The sequence below is a fragment of the Scomber japonicus genome, chromosome 1 (genome assembly GCF_027409825.1).
Source record: "Scomber japonicus isolate fScoJap1 chromosome 1, fScoJap1.pri, whole genome shotgun sequence".
NCBI classification, from domain to species: domain Eukaryota; kingdom Metazoa; phylum Chordata; class Actinopteri; order Scombriformes; family Scombridae; genus Scomber; species Scomber japonicus.
The window spans coordinates 31,803,728-31,817,075 of record NC_070578.1 but is presented as its reverse complement, the minus strand read 5'-3'; the positions used below and the strand labels follow the sequence as shown (position 1 = coordinate 31,817,075).

At 38.3% G+C, this 13,348-nt stretch overlaps 1 protein-coding gene across 1 annotated transcript in view; it reads left to right on the top strand.

Moving 5' to 3' along the window:
• The window catches only part of ddb1 (damage-specific DNA binding protein 1), a 49,540-nt gene extending 38,024 nt beyond the window's left edge, over positions 1-11,516 (top strand). The window contains exons 22-27 of the mRNA XM_053318718.1: positions 2,095-2,265; positions 3,985-4,094; positions 4,898-5,067; positions 7,818-7,920; positions 9,438-9,561; positions 10,831-11,516. Of these exons, the coding sequence (XP_053174693.1) occupies positions 2,095-2,265; positions 3,985-4,094; positions 4,898-5,067; positions 7,818-7,920; positions 9,438-9,561; positions 10,831-10,914 (762 nt within the window). The 3' untranslated portion in view covers positions 10,915-11,516. The remainder of the gene's footprint in view (positions 1-2,094; positions 2,266-3,984; positions 4,095-4,897; positions 5,068-7,817; positions 7,921-9,437; positions 9,562-10,830) is intronic.
• The last annotated feature ends 1,832 nt before the right edge of the window (positions 11,517-13,348 follow it).

Here is a 13,348-nt window from a genome sequence, read left to right as displayed (position 1 = left end):
AAAGAGTATGAGAGAGAGAAAGAGAGAGCACCTAATGAAACTTAACAGAAACTAAAACTTGTTATTTCCTTGTGGTTACTTAATTAAAAAACACGGACAGACTCTTGGCAACACTCCGATAATGACCCGACACAGATTTCATGTTTTGCTGAATGCTGAAATGTCTGCTACCTGCTTACTGATTACCTACTTTAATTACAATCAATATGTTGTTGTTGTTGGATAGCGTGGGTGGGGAAGGGGCTGCCATGACAGGGAGTGATGAAAGAAAGTGCAGCACAGACTGCACCAAGGTCAAAGGCTTCACTTTTTAATAGCCTATGAAGTTATGTGATTATTATGCAGCTTTTTACAGAATCATATTGTTTCCTTGCAGCCTTGTAAGTCTTGCAGTCTGGGGGTTGGATAGCTCTGATTTGAACAATATTTTATCACAAAATAACTAAACTAGACCTGGAATGTGACTAAGCATTTGAGCCACCTTCAGACTGAAGTATTGAGTCATAATCAGACCCTTTGACACAATATGAATTAGTCATTTTTAATCAATGTCAGACGATGTGACTTTCAACAGAATACAGGTAAGATTATTTTTTAATTTTCTGTTGAGTCCAAAAGATATTCATTATTTTCTGTTCAACACTTCACCTTTTGGACTTTTTTTTCCCTCTCCTTTTCACCAAGGAGTCGACCTCTGGAGTTGTGTGTTTTGACCTCTTTCTGTCTTTCAATATTTAAGAGGCATTTAATCTTCTCAGGGTGAAAAGTGCCTCCTCAGTCATTTTAAAGTCCGATTTCTAAATAGAGTTATCCCATATGGATTGCTGTGTGAAATCACTGACATACAGTGTGAAAGAAGCAGCCTGTAACCCCCCCTCTTCAATGCTCCGTAATGCAACACTCATCCACGCTGAGCTATAGATAGATTAAAAGGATTAAAAGCTTGAAAAGGCAGCCTCGTGTTAAGATATCGAGAATCAAAAAGTCATGGGTTGCAGATTTCTGAAACTCATCACACTGAAGGCCTCATTTCCTACGAAAACCCACCAGTTCTTTAACATTATTTGCATTGTAAATATCTTTTCAAAGGAATAATTTCACGCTGAATCACTTTGGTACTGTTTCAAATATGGCATTTGGTGAGTTAAGCTTCCGTTGCAAATATTTAATTCTTAAACTCTGGTAATTATTTTTGGTGTCAGCTACTCGTAATCATAGAGCAAATGTTTCCTCACTATTATGTATTAATCTTATCTGTTAAATCCATCATAGAGGTAATCTCAGAACTTGCGTAAAAGAGGTAGCGTGCTCGAGAAACTGTCTTTATCATATAAAAAAAAACCACAGGTGCTCTTAAGTTAAAAAGCCTTTATTCAAAAAGCAAGGTTTTGAATGAATGGGTGCTTTCATTAACTGGTGTTGATCCTCTTTTGCAGCAATATATACATACATCAGCTTATAGGAATTTTAGCCTGTTTCTCCTCATAGTCTCAACTCAGAGATGTTGGTGGGTTTCCTTGGATACAGCCACCAGCATGTTTCACTGAGGCAGAGCCCAGACTCAGACCTGATTGTCATCCTATTGATTGAAACATCCAACTCTTATTTTCTACTTCAAACTTTCAAGTACCACTGAACTTCAAAACACATTTGTACACACCATTATTGCAGCGTTCCCGACATCTAAACGGCAATCTAGTACCTCCCAGATTCTTGGTGTCCCAGTATCTTTGCAGTGATGTTTTTGCTCCACACTGATATTCATTAAATAGCTGTTAGATTTGGGGACACACCTCCTAATCTTCCGTCACTCACTCAATATATTTTTTAAAAGACTATTGAAATGTGCAGACTCTGTGAACCGGTGAGTGTAATTAGTCGTTAAATGCTCATGTATTACGGCAGCCAATAACTCAGACTGTTAATCAGCACGTCAACCTCACGCTCACTCAGGCACATCACATCTTAAGTGATCGCAATGTGGAACTGAAATGTCAGCCAGTTCATTTAATACCACTGGAGCTAATTGCCAATCCTCTACCTTGACAGCCTGTTTGTTAACAAATGATTACTTGCTTTGATTGTTTGTATAAGGTCCGTTTGTACGAGTGGACGGCCGAGAAGGAGCTCAGGACTGAGTGCAACCACTACAACAACATCATGGCCCTTTACCTGAAGACCAAAGGAGATTTCATCCTGGTGGGAGACCTCATGAGATCTGTCCTGCTGCTGGCCTACAAACCCATGGAGGGCAACTTTGAAGAGGTAAGATGTGAAGGAGAGGATTTCAAGGGAAAACAAGTGGTTGTTTTATCAAAAAAAATAAAAAGGGTTTGGGAGAAAACAGAGTTTTCACTTCAAGCTAAACCAGCTGGTTTTACAAACAGTTCTGATTTGATCACACATGAAACAAACGTTCAGACTGTGGCCCTTTGTCCACACCAGCTTGCTTTAACTTGTGTTGTGTTTGTTTCATAAAGCAGCGTAGCCGACATATACCTCCCAGCCTTTCGATGAGCAGAGTGCTAAAATTGATTAGAGATAGAATGATGAAGGGATCTGACAACGAGTCACGCACACCATGAGCGCGCACCGTGGCACTGGGCTCAGTGTAATAAGTGAGATGCCAGAGGACTAGAACTCATTTAGAGCGAGAACATGAGGCATAGAATTGCCTCAGAATTTGAGATTGACAGTAGCAATTTATCACTGTTGAAATCATTCTTTTGATATCATGCTTTTTTGTGATTTTCTGTTATCAGATATGATGTTGGATGTGTATGTTAAACATGGTCAAAGTTCAAAAACTGGGGTTGAACATACGTAAAAATGTTCCTAAAAGTCAGGGCTTCATCCTGGCAATTCAGCAGCCTCTGTTACTAAGGTCGTTGTTAAGGTTATTACACGTGTTGTTCCCATTGTCCACTCACATATTTCGGATCAGATTCAGGCTCGAACATGTATGGATGTATAAGAGAAGTTTCTTTTCCAAGTAAAGAACGAAGAAGTCCTGACATCCTGCTACTACTGTTTGTTTATTTAGCCTTCAGAGCTGACCAATCAAAACAGTGGGCTCATCAGGAGAGGAGTCTCAACAAGTCAGGAGCTAAAACAGTTTAAAGACCCAGTATAAAATAGTTTTTGAACTGTAAATCATGTAAAAATATTCCTGTATAGCCCCAGAATATGAATGTAGACCTGTGAATGTGCCCAATATGTTCCCTATGAGGTCTGTTCGGGTTCAGCTTCTCATTCAGCAGGAGAAACCAAAAAGTCAGTTTATTTTAATGTCATCATTAATTTAAAATAATTTATTATATATATGATATGAAATATCCAAAAGTTTTAAAAGAATACATCAACATGTACAACAAGTACTTTTTTAATTTATTTATTTTCTCAGAAGAAGATTGATACAACTTTTATTGTTGGTATCAATACTCTCTAACATTTGACAAAAGAGCTAATAACCATATTTGGTAAACGTCAAACTATTCCTCTAACTGGCAGATTCTGATTGCTATCAGGTCCATGACCTGCTTCTCTTAAAATGATTAGAGGCTGTTAGCAAAATCATTAGAGCTCACACTGTCTTCTCAAATATCATAATAATGCAGATTGATGTTTCTTTCCCTGCAATATTTTCTTTGGCTGAGTGTAAATCGCAGCCTCCGATCACAGCACCTGTGGCGATGCAACAGCTGTTTGGCGGTTTTGAGCATGTGCGAGAGAGCACCTTCAAGGGCATTGAGAAAGTCTGCTGCCCTTGTACTTGTTCTGACACATATTGACTGTTTGTTTTGTTTTTGTTGGGATGTCTGCACTTGTTTGGAGTCAGCACTTCTTTGCTCAGAGATAATGCCGTGTTTACTCGGAGACAAGAACCCACCCCGGTTTAGGACCCTCTCATGTGTTGTTGTTTACTGCTCGATCAAACATCTCTCATGTGTTTTTTGTTTTGTTTTGGGGTTTATTTTTTGTCAGATTGCACGTGATTTCAATCCTAATTGGATGAGTGCTGTGGAAATACTGGATGATGACAACTTCTTGGGGGCTGAGAATGCTTTCAACTTGTTTGTTTGCCAGAAGGACAGGTGAGAAGCTGCATCTCTACTTTTCTTCTACTTGTGCAAAGTATCTATACAGTTTTAAAACTTCTTGCAGTGAAGGGGTTTTTTTTTTTTTTTTATGCACATGAATTTTGTATTTTCCACTAATCTTTATGGTTCCCCTGAGCTGCTTCTCTACAGCAGAACTGACAAAACGTTTCTCCGATATATATCCATTGAAATCAACTTTACTTCAGTAAGAGGCTGCTCTTTCTGCACAGAGTCCCGTGATACTTTAGAGAAATATCAGTGATGTGAGCACAGTGCAATAACATTGTCCATGCATCTTTTTTATTAGAACTTATGAGTCACCCGAACACTTTGTTACTGAGCTCTGCTGTATTTCTCTCTCTGTATTCATTTTACTATTTGTGTTGATTTCAAGGAAAGATGTGCTCTGAAAGTGAGCATGTTTCATTTCTGCCACTGCTTGTTATCAACCTAATACATCAGCTCGGTCCACTCAGTGCTTTTGACCTTTATTTTTGTATCACATCTCTCTTCGTTGCTATATCCACTGTTCCTCACCCTCTCATCCATTACATCTCTATCATTCTCTGACCTTTTCCAATGCTTCTGAAATCTCTGCCCCTCTATTTTTTCCCTTTTGCTTAATCGATCGCTCTTGCACCAAATAATATATTATCTTTCTTTTGACGTCCTTTTCTGTTTGGCTTTATGCTTTCAGTTGCTCTCTACTCTTTTCATTTGCTCCTTTCTCCAATCCTCTAATACATTCTTTTTCTAATCCTCTCTTTTCTCTGTCCCATCATCCCTCCTGTGTGCAGTGCGGCCACCACAGACGAGGAGCGGCAGCACCTGCAGGAGGTGGGGGTCTTCCACCTCGGGGAGTTTGTCAATGTCTTCTGCCACGGTTCACTGGTGCTGCAGAACCTGGGTGAGAGCTCCACGCCCACCCAAGGCTCCGTGCTCTTCGGCACTGTTAACGGCATGATTGGTAAGCACATGGACAAATGCACGCTGACACAAGCATTTACACACAAAAATAGATGTTGCTGTTAGCGGAATCAATGTCAATTTTTAAATGAAAGTTTCGAGGTACATAAACTACAGAAACATGGCTGTTCTGAAATGTTTATTTTTTAGAGTTTAAGGCTACATGTGGAAGCATATTTTCCCATTTGCCCCTGCTTGTATACAGTCATACAGACCAGTAATGAATTTATTTTTCCAAGTTTTTGTGCTATGCACTGCTGCGACTTCTGCCAACCACCTTGATGCGATGAAGGTGAACAGAATTTGGTTTTAGTGGCTCACAGCACTGAAAATTACATTTTTATAAAAGCTTAACAGCAGCGTGCCATTTCAGAAGCGGTGTTCGTGTTGCTCAGAACAGACAGACGCAGACCGCACTGTGAACAGTTTCCACTTTATTTTTTACCTTTTAGAAGAAAGTCATCACAACCACAGCAAGAAATTCATTCAACAATTTCTTAGCAACAGTTTTCACCCACCAAGCTTCAACAATTAATTAAAAGTCTCTCTTGTTTTTAAGCTACTATTAGCTTAATCACCAACTATTTTCATTTTCAAAAGCAAGATGTATAAGGATGTCACATTGATGACATTTTTCACCATTTTCTGACATTTTTTTTGGACCAAACAACTAATCTCAATAAAATAGTCAACAGTTAAATCAATAATTGAAATAATGATTAGTTGCAGCTTTAGTTTTCATTTGATAATCAATATAATAATTCAGCACATGCAGGAAAGTAAACATGTGCATGAGAATTAAGTTTGAATTTACTAGCAGCATTAACAGAAGTTTTAATATTGTTCACTGACAAACGAATAAATATTTTGCCAGTGTGAAGGCTGTTGGATTGTGCAGACAGGTCTCATTTCCAGTATTTCTAATAATCAGCTGACTGCAGTAAGGAGACCTCAGACCAATTAGGAAATTCACAAATGTCTGTCAAAATCATTATTCAGAACTAATGTTTTGCTTTCAGAGAGGCAGAAGAATGGCAGAGAAATTATAATTTTACACCTCATTACTCAGATTTAAAGCGGTAACTTTCAGCCTGGCAGTAATGATGGTAGAGATGAAAAACAGGGAGCGCACATCATTTGGACACGGCTGTAATTTACCCCCATGCACCCCGACAGCACCGACACACAAGCACATCATTTCACCTCAACACCTTCTGTGATCCTGTTAAAAAGCCTCGGAGGAAAGTTTAACAGGAAATAAAAGCCGACATCGTAGATTCAAGAAAAAAAAAAACTCCTCCCGCAATAACCCGTAAACCGGCATGGGCCTGCCGCGCGTAATGAAGAAAAAATACCCCAGCTCATCTTATCGCTCCTGATGGTGTGATATAGTGAGTGTTTCTGGGAAGAAGCTACAGACCACATGATTATTCCACCCAAAACAACCAACTAGAGGGCAAACCGTAATAAAGTTGTTTTGGTTTGTTCTTGAAAAAACGGAAATTGTGTGACAGAAAGATTGCACTGATATTGTGGGATGATGTCAAGAGAGAATGTCATCAAATGTCAAAGGGGTTTTGTGTAAACTCAAGGCTGTGAGAAAAAAAAAAAGAAAAAAAAGGTCTTGAATACTGGTATATTTTTGCAAGTAAATATAAGTATGCATGTTGGTCTTATATTTTAATGTGACATTTAAACAGTCTGTCTTTAATTCATCCAGATGAAACCTCTGATTGGATATTAGCACTGTTATATGCATCTTTGTACAAAAAATGTATTCACACACTACGATTGAAGACTGAGTGAAATTGACTCAGTGTGTGCTCACTTGTGGCTTTTTCTGACAATTATAGCAATTGTGGGCTAAAAAAGAATAGTCAATTGACAGATAATGAATTAAAACACTTTTGGTGGCCAATTAAGTATTAACATCCTGACAACATTTGCTGGTTCAAGCTTCTCAAACGTGAGGATTTTCTTCCTGCGTTTTATCTCTGGGGGTTTTAAACTGTTGGTCAGACAAAACAAATTATTTTGAAGATTAATTTATTTGTGACAGGCAAATTTCTTCACTCCGGGTAGATTAAACGATTTAATCTGTGAATCGGCGGGGAAAACAATTAGCAGATCAGTCGATAGTGAAATGAATCTACTGTCCTCCAAACCACTCCTGGAACTTTGTGTTGATGCTTTAACACTTTAACAGCTTCATATGCAGAGAAACACACCCTGCATTATAAATAACTATATCACTCCTTCACATGTATGCCTGTTCTTAGGTGCACTTTCAATTTCAATGCATATCATTTACCCCCGAGTATGATAATAATGCACTCACTGTCATAGAACTTGCATGCAGGAAAGCCATCTACTCCCTCGAAGCCCTGTGACAGTGAGATTCAGCAGGAAGTCGCTCTCACAATAAAACAGTTTGGAGTGCCTTTGAATTATTGAAGTATAGAGATCATGCAACTTTACTCACAACATACAGTAGTCTGTGCATACAAGCATGAAACTTACATCAGGAGCATATAGTCACAGTAATGGTCTTTTAACGTATTTATTACAGTGTTTTTCAGTCCTATTATGAATTCAGCTTCAAAAAACTTCCCATGAGGATGAAATGTATTTACCATCTGACTCGCAGGATTGCTGGCAGCTACACTGAGCCCAAAAATCTGCCTGTGAATTATTCATTAAGAAAAAAAAGATTGCATTAACTGACATGCGTTTTTGCTTGTGTGTGTTTAGGTCTGGTGACCTCCCTGTCCGAGGGCTGGTACAGCCTCCTCCTGGACCTGCAGAACCGCCTGAACAAGGTCATCAAGAGCGTTGGCAAGATTGAACACAACTTATATCCTTCTTATATTCATTCGCTCCCTCGCCATCTGTCACAATGACAGGGACGAGCTGTAATGACAGGTTTGGTTGTGTTGTAGGCGGCAAACCCCCGATAGTAAAGTGACAGATCAATAGTTGCTGAAATCAGCTTCACAGGGGAGTAATAGACCTCTATGTACAGACATCATGTATGTATATGGCTGCTCTGCCATATTATCTTGATATATGTGTAATACAGACCAGCACTTCCATAGATACTTCTCATGCTAATGGGAAACTATGTTTTTTATTGAAGCTTGTTGCTGATTCTACACCATTTTAATGGCTATTTTGTGTAAAAACATACACACGTAAAAATCTGAATTTCATGAGTGTGAGAGGCGATTACACTGACAGCACATATAAGCTGGAGATGTGTTATATCATAAAACTCCTTGTTAACATGACCGAAGAGCCTTAAAAAGTGTTGAATTCAGATGTCTTAAAAAAGCCCTACAACAGTGTTTAAAAACGTCAAATTATATTTGAAGAAGTAAATTACATATTTTTTCTTGCCTGCTGTAGACTTCAAAATTAGTCACAGCTTTTTTCTTTTTTTTTTAATGCCGCCACGAGAGCTTATACATGTGTGAAGTATAACTGAGACTGGTGTGACAGACAGGATCGTGCTTCAGGAAGCTCCGTCTTTTTATGTGGAGTTAGCACCGTCAGGCTGGTAGACTCGTTGTCATAGCAGCTACAATAGAGAGGAAGCTCATCAACTCATAATTAGCTAGTGTCAATTTTAAAACAAAACTGTAGTCAACTCAAATTACAAATTATTTTGTAATGGGCTAATCCATATATCAGTATTGTGCCACCTGTTAATTGAATAATTCCAACACTAGAAATGATTGTTGTACATACAGTAGCTGAGAAGCACTGACAGGGAAAAAATGAAAATGATCAAAATGTATTTACTTAATTAATTGTAGGCCTTTGTCTCTGTTGACTTTCAACTACTAATTGCACGCTATGTTGTTTTAGAAGAAGGAGAATCTTTATTTATTCAGCGCTTTTCAAAACCAGAGTCACAAAGTGCTTCATAAAGTGCAAATGCAAGCATACTGTAAGAAAAGCATGTGATAGCATACATTATGAAAGAATAAGAACAAAGACAAACCAATCAGTGCAAGGAAGCATCACTAAAATGCCTTTGAGGAAAAGTCGGTCTTAAGAAGAGATTTAAAACACTCAAATGTGATTTTAAAAAGTCTTGAATTGAGTGTGGTGAACACTACAGAGACCTCAGTGAAATCCTGTATGTTTTGCTCGGTAATCTTGTTTAGCTGCAGCTTGGAGAGCAGTTCCAGGCCGAGCGCTCTCCGTACTTCTGGCCTGACTGAATATTGATATTCCCAGTGTTCCTTCACATCATACTGAATATGTGTTGACTCTGCCTGAGATAAAATATGTAATGCTGTACCTAAAGTGCGATCCTAAGGCGAAGCAGCAGCAGTCTTTTATTGATTTTCCTTGACTCCGCCATACCTGGAGGTCCTTCCACACAGAGAGAAAGACAGAGCAGGCCACGGGATTTATCGACGGGGATCTGATCGAGAGCTTCCTGGATCTCGGCCGAGCCAAGATGCAGGAGGTCGTCAGTACTCTACAGGTATGAGCTAATGAAATACGTGATGAAATATGACTTTTTCTTGTCTTGGGAATCTTTCACTATACTGACCTCCTACTGTATCTCATTGCCATATTTTCCATAATTAACATAACTATAAATAAAATATAAAAGTTAAGTGGCTCTGTGAGTTCAACAGAAACATCTGGTAAAGAAGCAGACGAGCACTGTTTATTTGTGTATGTTGAACTTTCAGAAATCCTTGAAGACCTTTTTTATTAGCTGCTCCTTTGTTCTGTGAGTGGAACTGGGAATAACCTTCACGGTTGAACAGGTGGCAAAGTTGCTTTTGGCAAATAAACAAATAAAAACAAGCATATTCTGTTCACTCTCATTTCAAGAAGTATTACACTTTAAGCATATAAATGAAGGCAAAGCATGAGTCTGCACTCATTTTCAATTATATACTCATTGTGACAGTTTTATTTCCAGGAGGTAACAGCAGCAATGACCTGCTGGAGGGAATCTCTCCATCTGTGACAGTCAGCTTGAGTAAACACTGCTGGCAGCCCCAAAAAATGCAGAAATCCTTTCCTAACTCTCTTTAACTCTACGACTGTCTGTTCTTGCAGTTATCAGCTGGTAAAATCTTGTTTTGAAACGTTAAATCGCAGTGTAACCAGAGTTCCACCGTTACTGAACCTGTCCGCTGCGGTCCACTGCTGTTCCGCATTTGGAGGCATTTCCTCGAGCGGCTCAGTGCTGCTGTCAGCCGCTGAGGCTAAAACTGTCTTGGTGTGAAAATAAACCAAGTTAAACAGAGACAGGTTTATTTAAAAATGACTTCTGGCTTGCTTAAATGTCGTCACACTGTTTGTCTTCATCTCATTACTTCCCATCATTTCCCCGCAGCCCTTTGCCCAATTTTTAACATTTTTCAAAATTATGCAGTGTGTGGACTTGGGCTCAGACCTGAGGGTAAAGTTACACTTTAATGTTGAGATAAAGAACAACAGTGATTTAAAAAAAAACACACACAGATAAAATGTAGTCATTTTAAGATAGAAAAAGGTTACAATCAATCAGCTGTGCAGAGAAAATAAAAGATTGGAGTTTATAAGATAACCTCACCTCAAAGCAGCAGACCCAAAAAACATGAAGTGAAGCAATAAAATAAATATGATGGAGTAAAATGCTTTAGTGTCTCTTTATCTTTACATTCACCGGTTTATTTGTCAGTGTGACGTAAGTGGCAGCTGTGAGGCTTGTCTCAATAGTGGAGGCTCACAGTTTGGTGTTGTTCAATTCCAGATTGATGACGGCAGCGGCATGAAGCGTGAAGCCACGGTGGACGAGGTCATTAAGATAGTGGAGGAGCTAACGAGGATCCACTAGCCCTGCTGATAGAGGAGGCTCCTGAAGGGAGGAAGAGTGACCTGGAAGGGAACGGTTTGGGTTTTGCAGATTTGTAAATAATTATAAATAAACGGTGTGTGCATGTTCGTCCTTCAGACTTTACTGATTTGTCAACTGTTGAGACCTTGAAGTTGCTGCACACCGAGTGAAGCACTCTTCATTTAGACAAGAGTCTCTAGGCGAAGTGCGTAGCATCCTGTTTGGACAATAAAAAGACCAAAGTAAAGACATTGGTCTGTGTGTGTGTGTGCGTGCGTGTGCGTGTGTGTGCGTGTGCGTGCACATGTGTGACTGTGTCCGTGTGGAATAATGTGTGACTATGAATAGGAAAAGCACCAGATTTTCCTCACCAAAAACTTTCTTTGGATATTTGTGACCGCTTCAGGCAAGTTGAAGGTTAGCAGATCCTCCACGTCCCCCCAGTTTAAATCTGAGTGATTTACACTTTTCAAGATTATTATTGAAGTCTGGAGTAAACGCTGTATGAGAAACAAAATGAGGAAAATGATAGATTTATAGCTATTTTGTCTTTGTGATGTTTTCTTTGTTTATTCTAATAAACTTTGCTTTAGTACTGTTAACACTTGTCTCAGTTTGTCCTTCTGTTCACATTTATTGTCCTTTGTCCTTACGTCCAGTTTTTCTGCTTTGAAATTCTATAATGAAACTGAAATCACAATCATTTATTCAATTAATATTATTACAGAGAACTGTTTTGATAATTGATTACTCAAAGTCAGTTTTTAAGCAGAAATCCCTGTCGTATTGCTGCCACAAGGACAAAAATAATTGAGATCAAGAATTTCTTGATTCAAGAAATCACTAAGTTACGATAAAAGGTTATTCTCATTTGTAAGAGTTTGATATATAACAAGATCATCATTTTCTCATTATAATGAACAAAACTGCTATTAAAACAAGTACATTTTCTTACCTTTTTGTTATAACAAGAAAAATGTTGAGGCATATTTTACACTTTGTGTTGCAGTTCTGTGATAAAATAATTATCTTATATATAAGATTATATATATATATATTTATTTTATGAGTAAATTAGATAATTGGTACTTGGTACAAAATAGCAATTTTTAAAGTCTGTCTTAAAACAACAGATTAACCCTAAAACATGTTTTTCTTGCTGTATTCATCCCTCCTGTCTATACCAACCATTAGAAAATCCCTTCATAATGCTCTTACAATGTAAGTGATGGGAAGCCAAAAATCCACAGTCCTCCTCCTGTGTTACAATGGATTAAAAGTTTATCTGAAGCTAATATGAAGCTTCATCCGTCCAAATTACTCCAAGTAGATATCTTTCAACGTTCCAGTCTTTTTAGGGCCAAAGTCCCAATTTTTGTTACTAAACTTCTACAGCAGCTCAACAGGGAAACACAAAGAGGGAATTTGATGCTGAAAAGACTGTAAATGTGGCAGATATCCATTTCATATAACTCAGACTGCTGAAGCCTCATACAAGCCCCCGATAAACTTTTTAATGTATTTTTGTAATAAAAGACTGGACACACTGTGGATTCTGATCTCCATCACTTACACTGATAGTACATTTAAGGGATCTTTTATTAGCCAGTGTAAAAATTGTTTTAAGACAGACTTGAAAATGTGTGAACCTGTGAGCAAAACAGATTGTGAAGCTCTTTAGTAGAATATAAAAAGCCTCTTGTTGAGGCTGAAACGATCGTATGTAGATTCACTTTATGCTTTTATATACAACAGACAGACTGCTCTTAAACAAGGTGCTTTGTTGTTCGTCAAATTAAAACAGCATCCTGGGTCTGATTTACACTTTATGCAGCCTTGCTACCCCTAACTCACACAGCCACAATGAATCTGAGGTATTCAAACAAGACGAATAGAGGAAGAAAAAAAAAAAAGGTTTTATCTGTCAGTAAATCAGTTTCTGTCCATGCTAAACAAGCCGGGTTTCCTCCGTGTTCCTCTGTCAGACCCGCTGAAAAAATACCACTTTGTATTGTTTACTCAAGCACCTCATTAATTTCTGGTGTGTGTGTGTGTGTGTATATTTCCTTTTATCTTCAGTAAACAGTGTAGAATTGGGAGATACCAGCTATATCAGTCGAGAATATCAAAAGGTCTTAGACAAAGAAATACTGGCAGGGTGACAGTGAAAAGTACTTCAATCATAATTCTCTTCATTGTTGCGTTTTTATCTGAAGGTTTCAAACAAACTGGTCCTCCTGTCACCATCCTGAGGTATACAGGCATACCTTTTTTTTTTTTAATGTTTTGCTCCGATGTTTCTTCTACCGATTTCGCATTCACTTGTGATTGTTTTGCATTTTCACCTCTCCTCATACTGAAATCTGTTTTGTGAACTTAGAGAAACACACATTTGTACACTTAAAGGCAAATATGTCCTTCCATGACCGTAAAG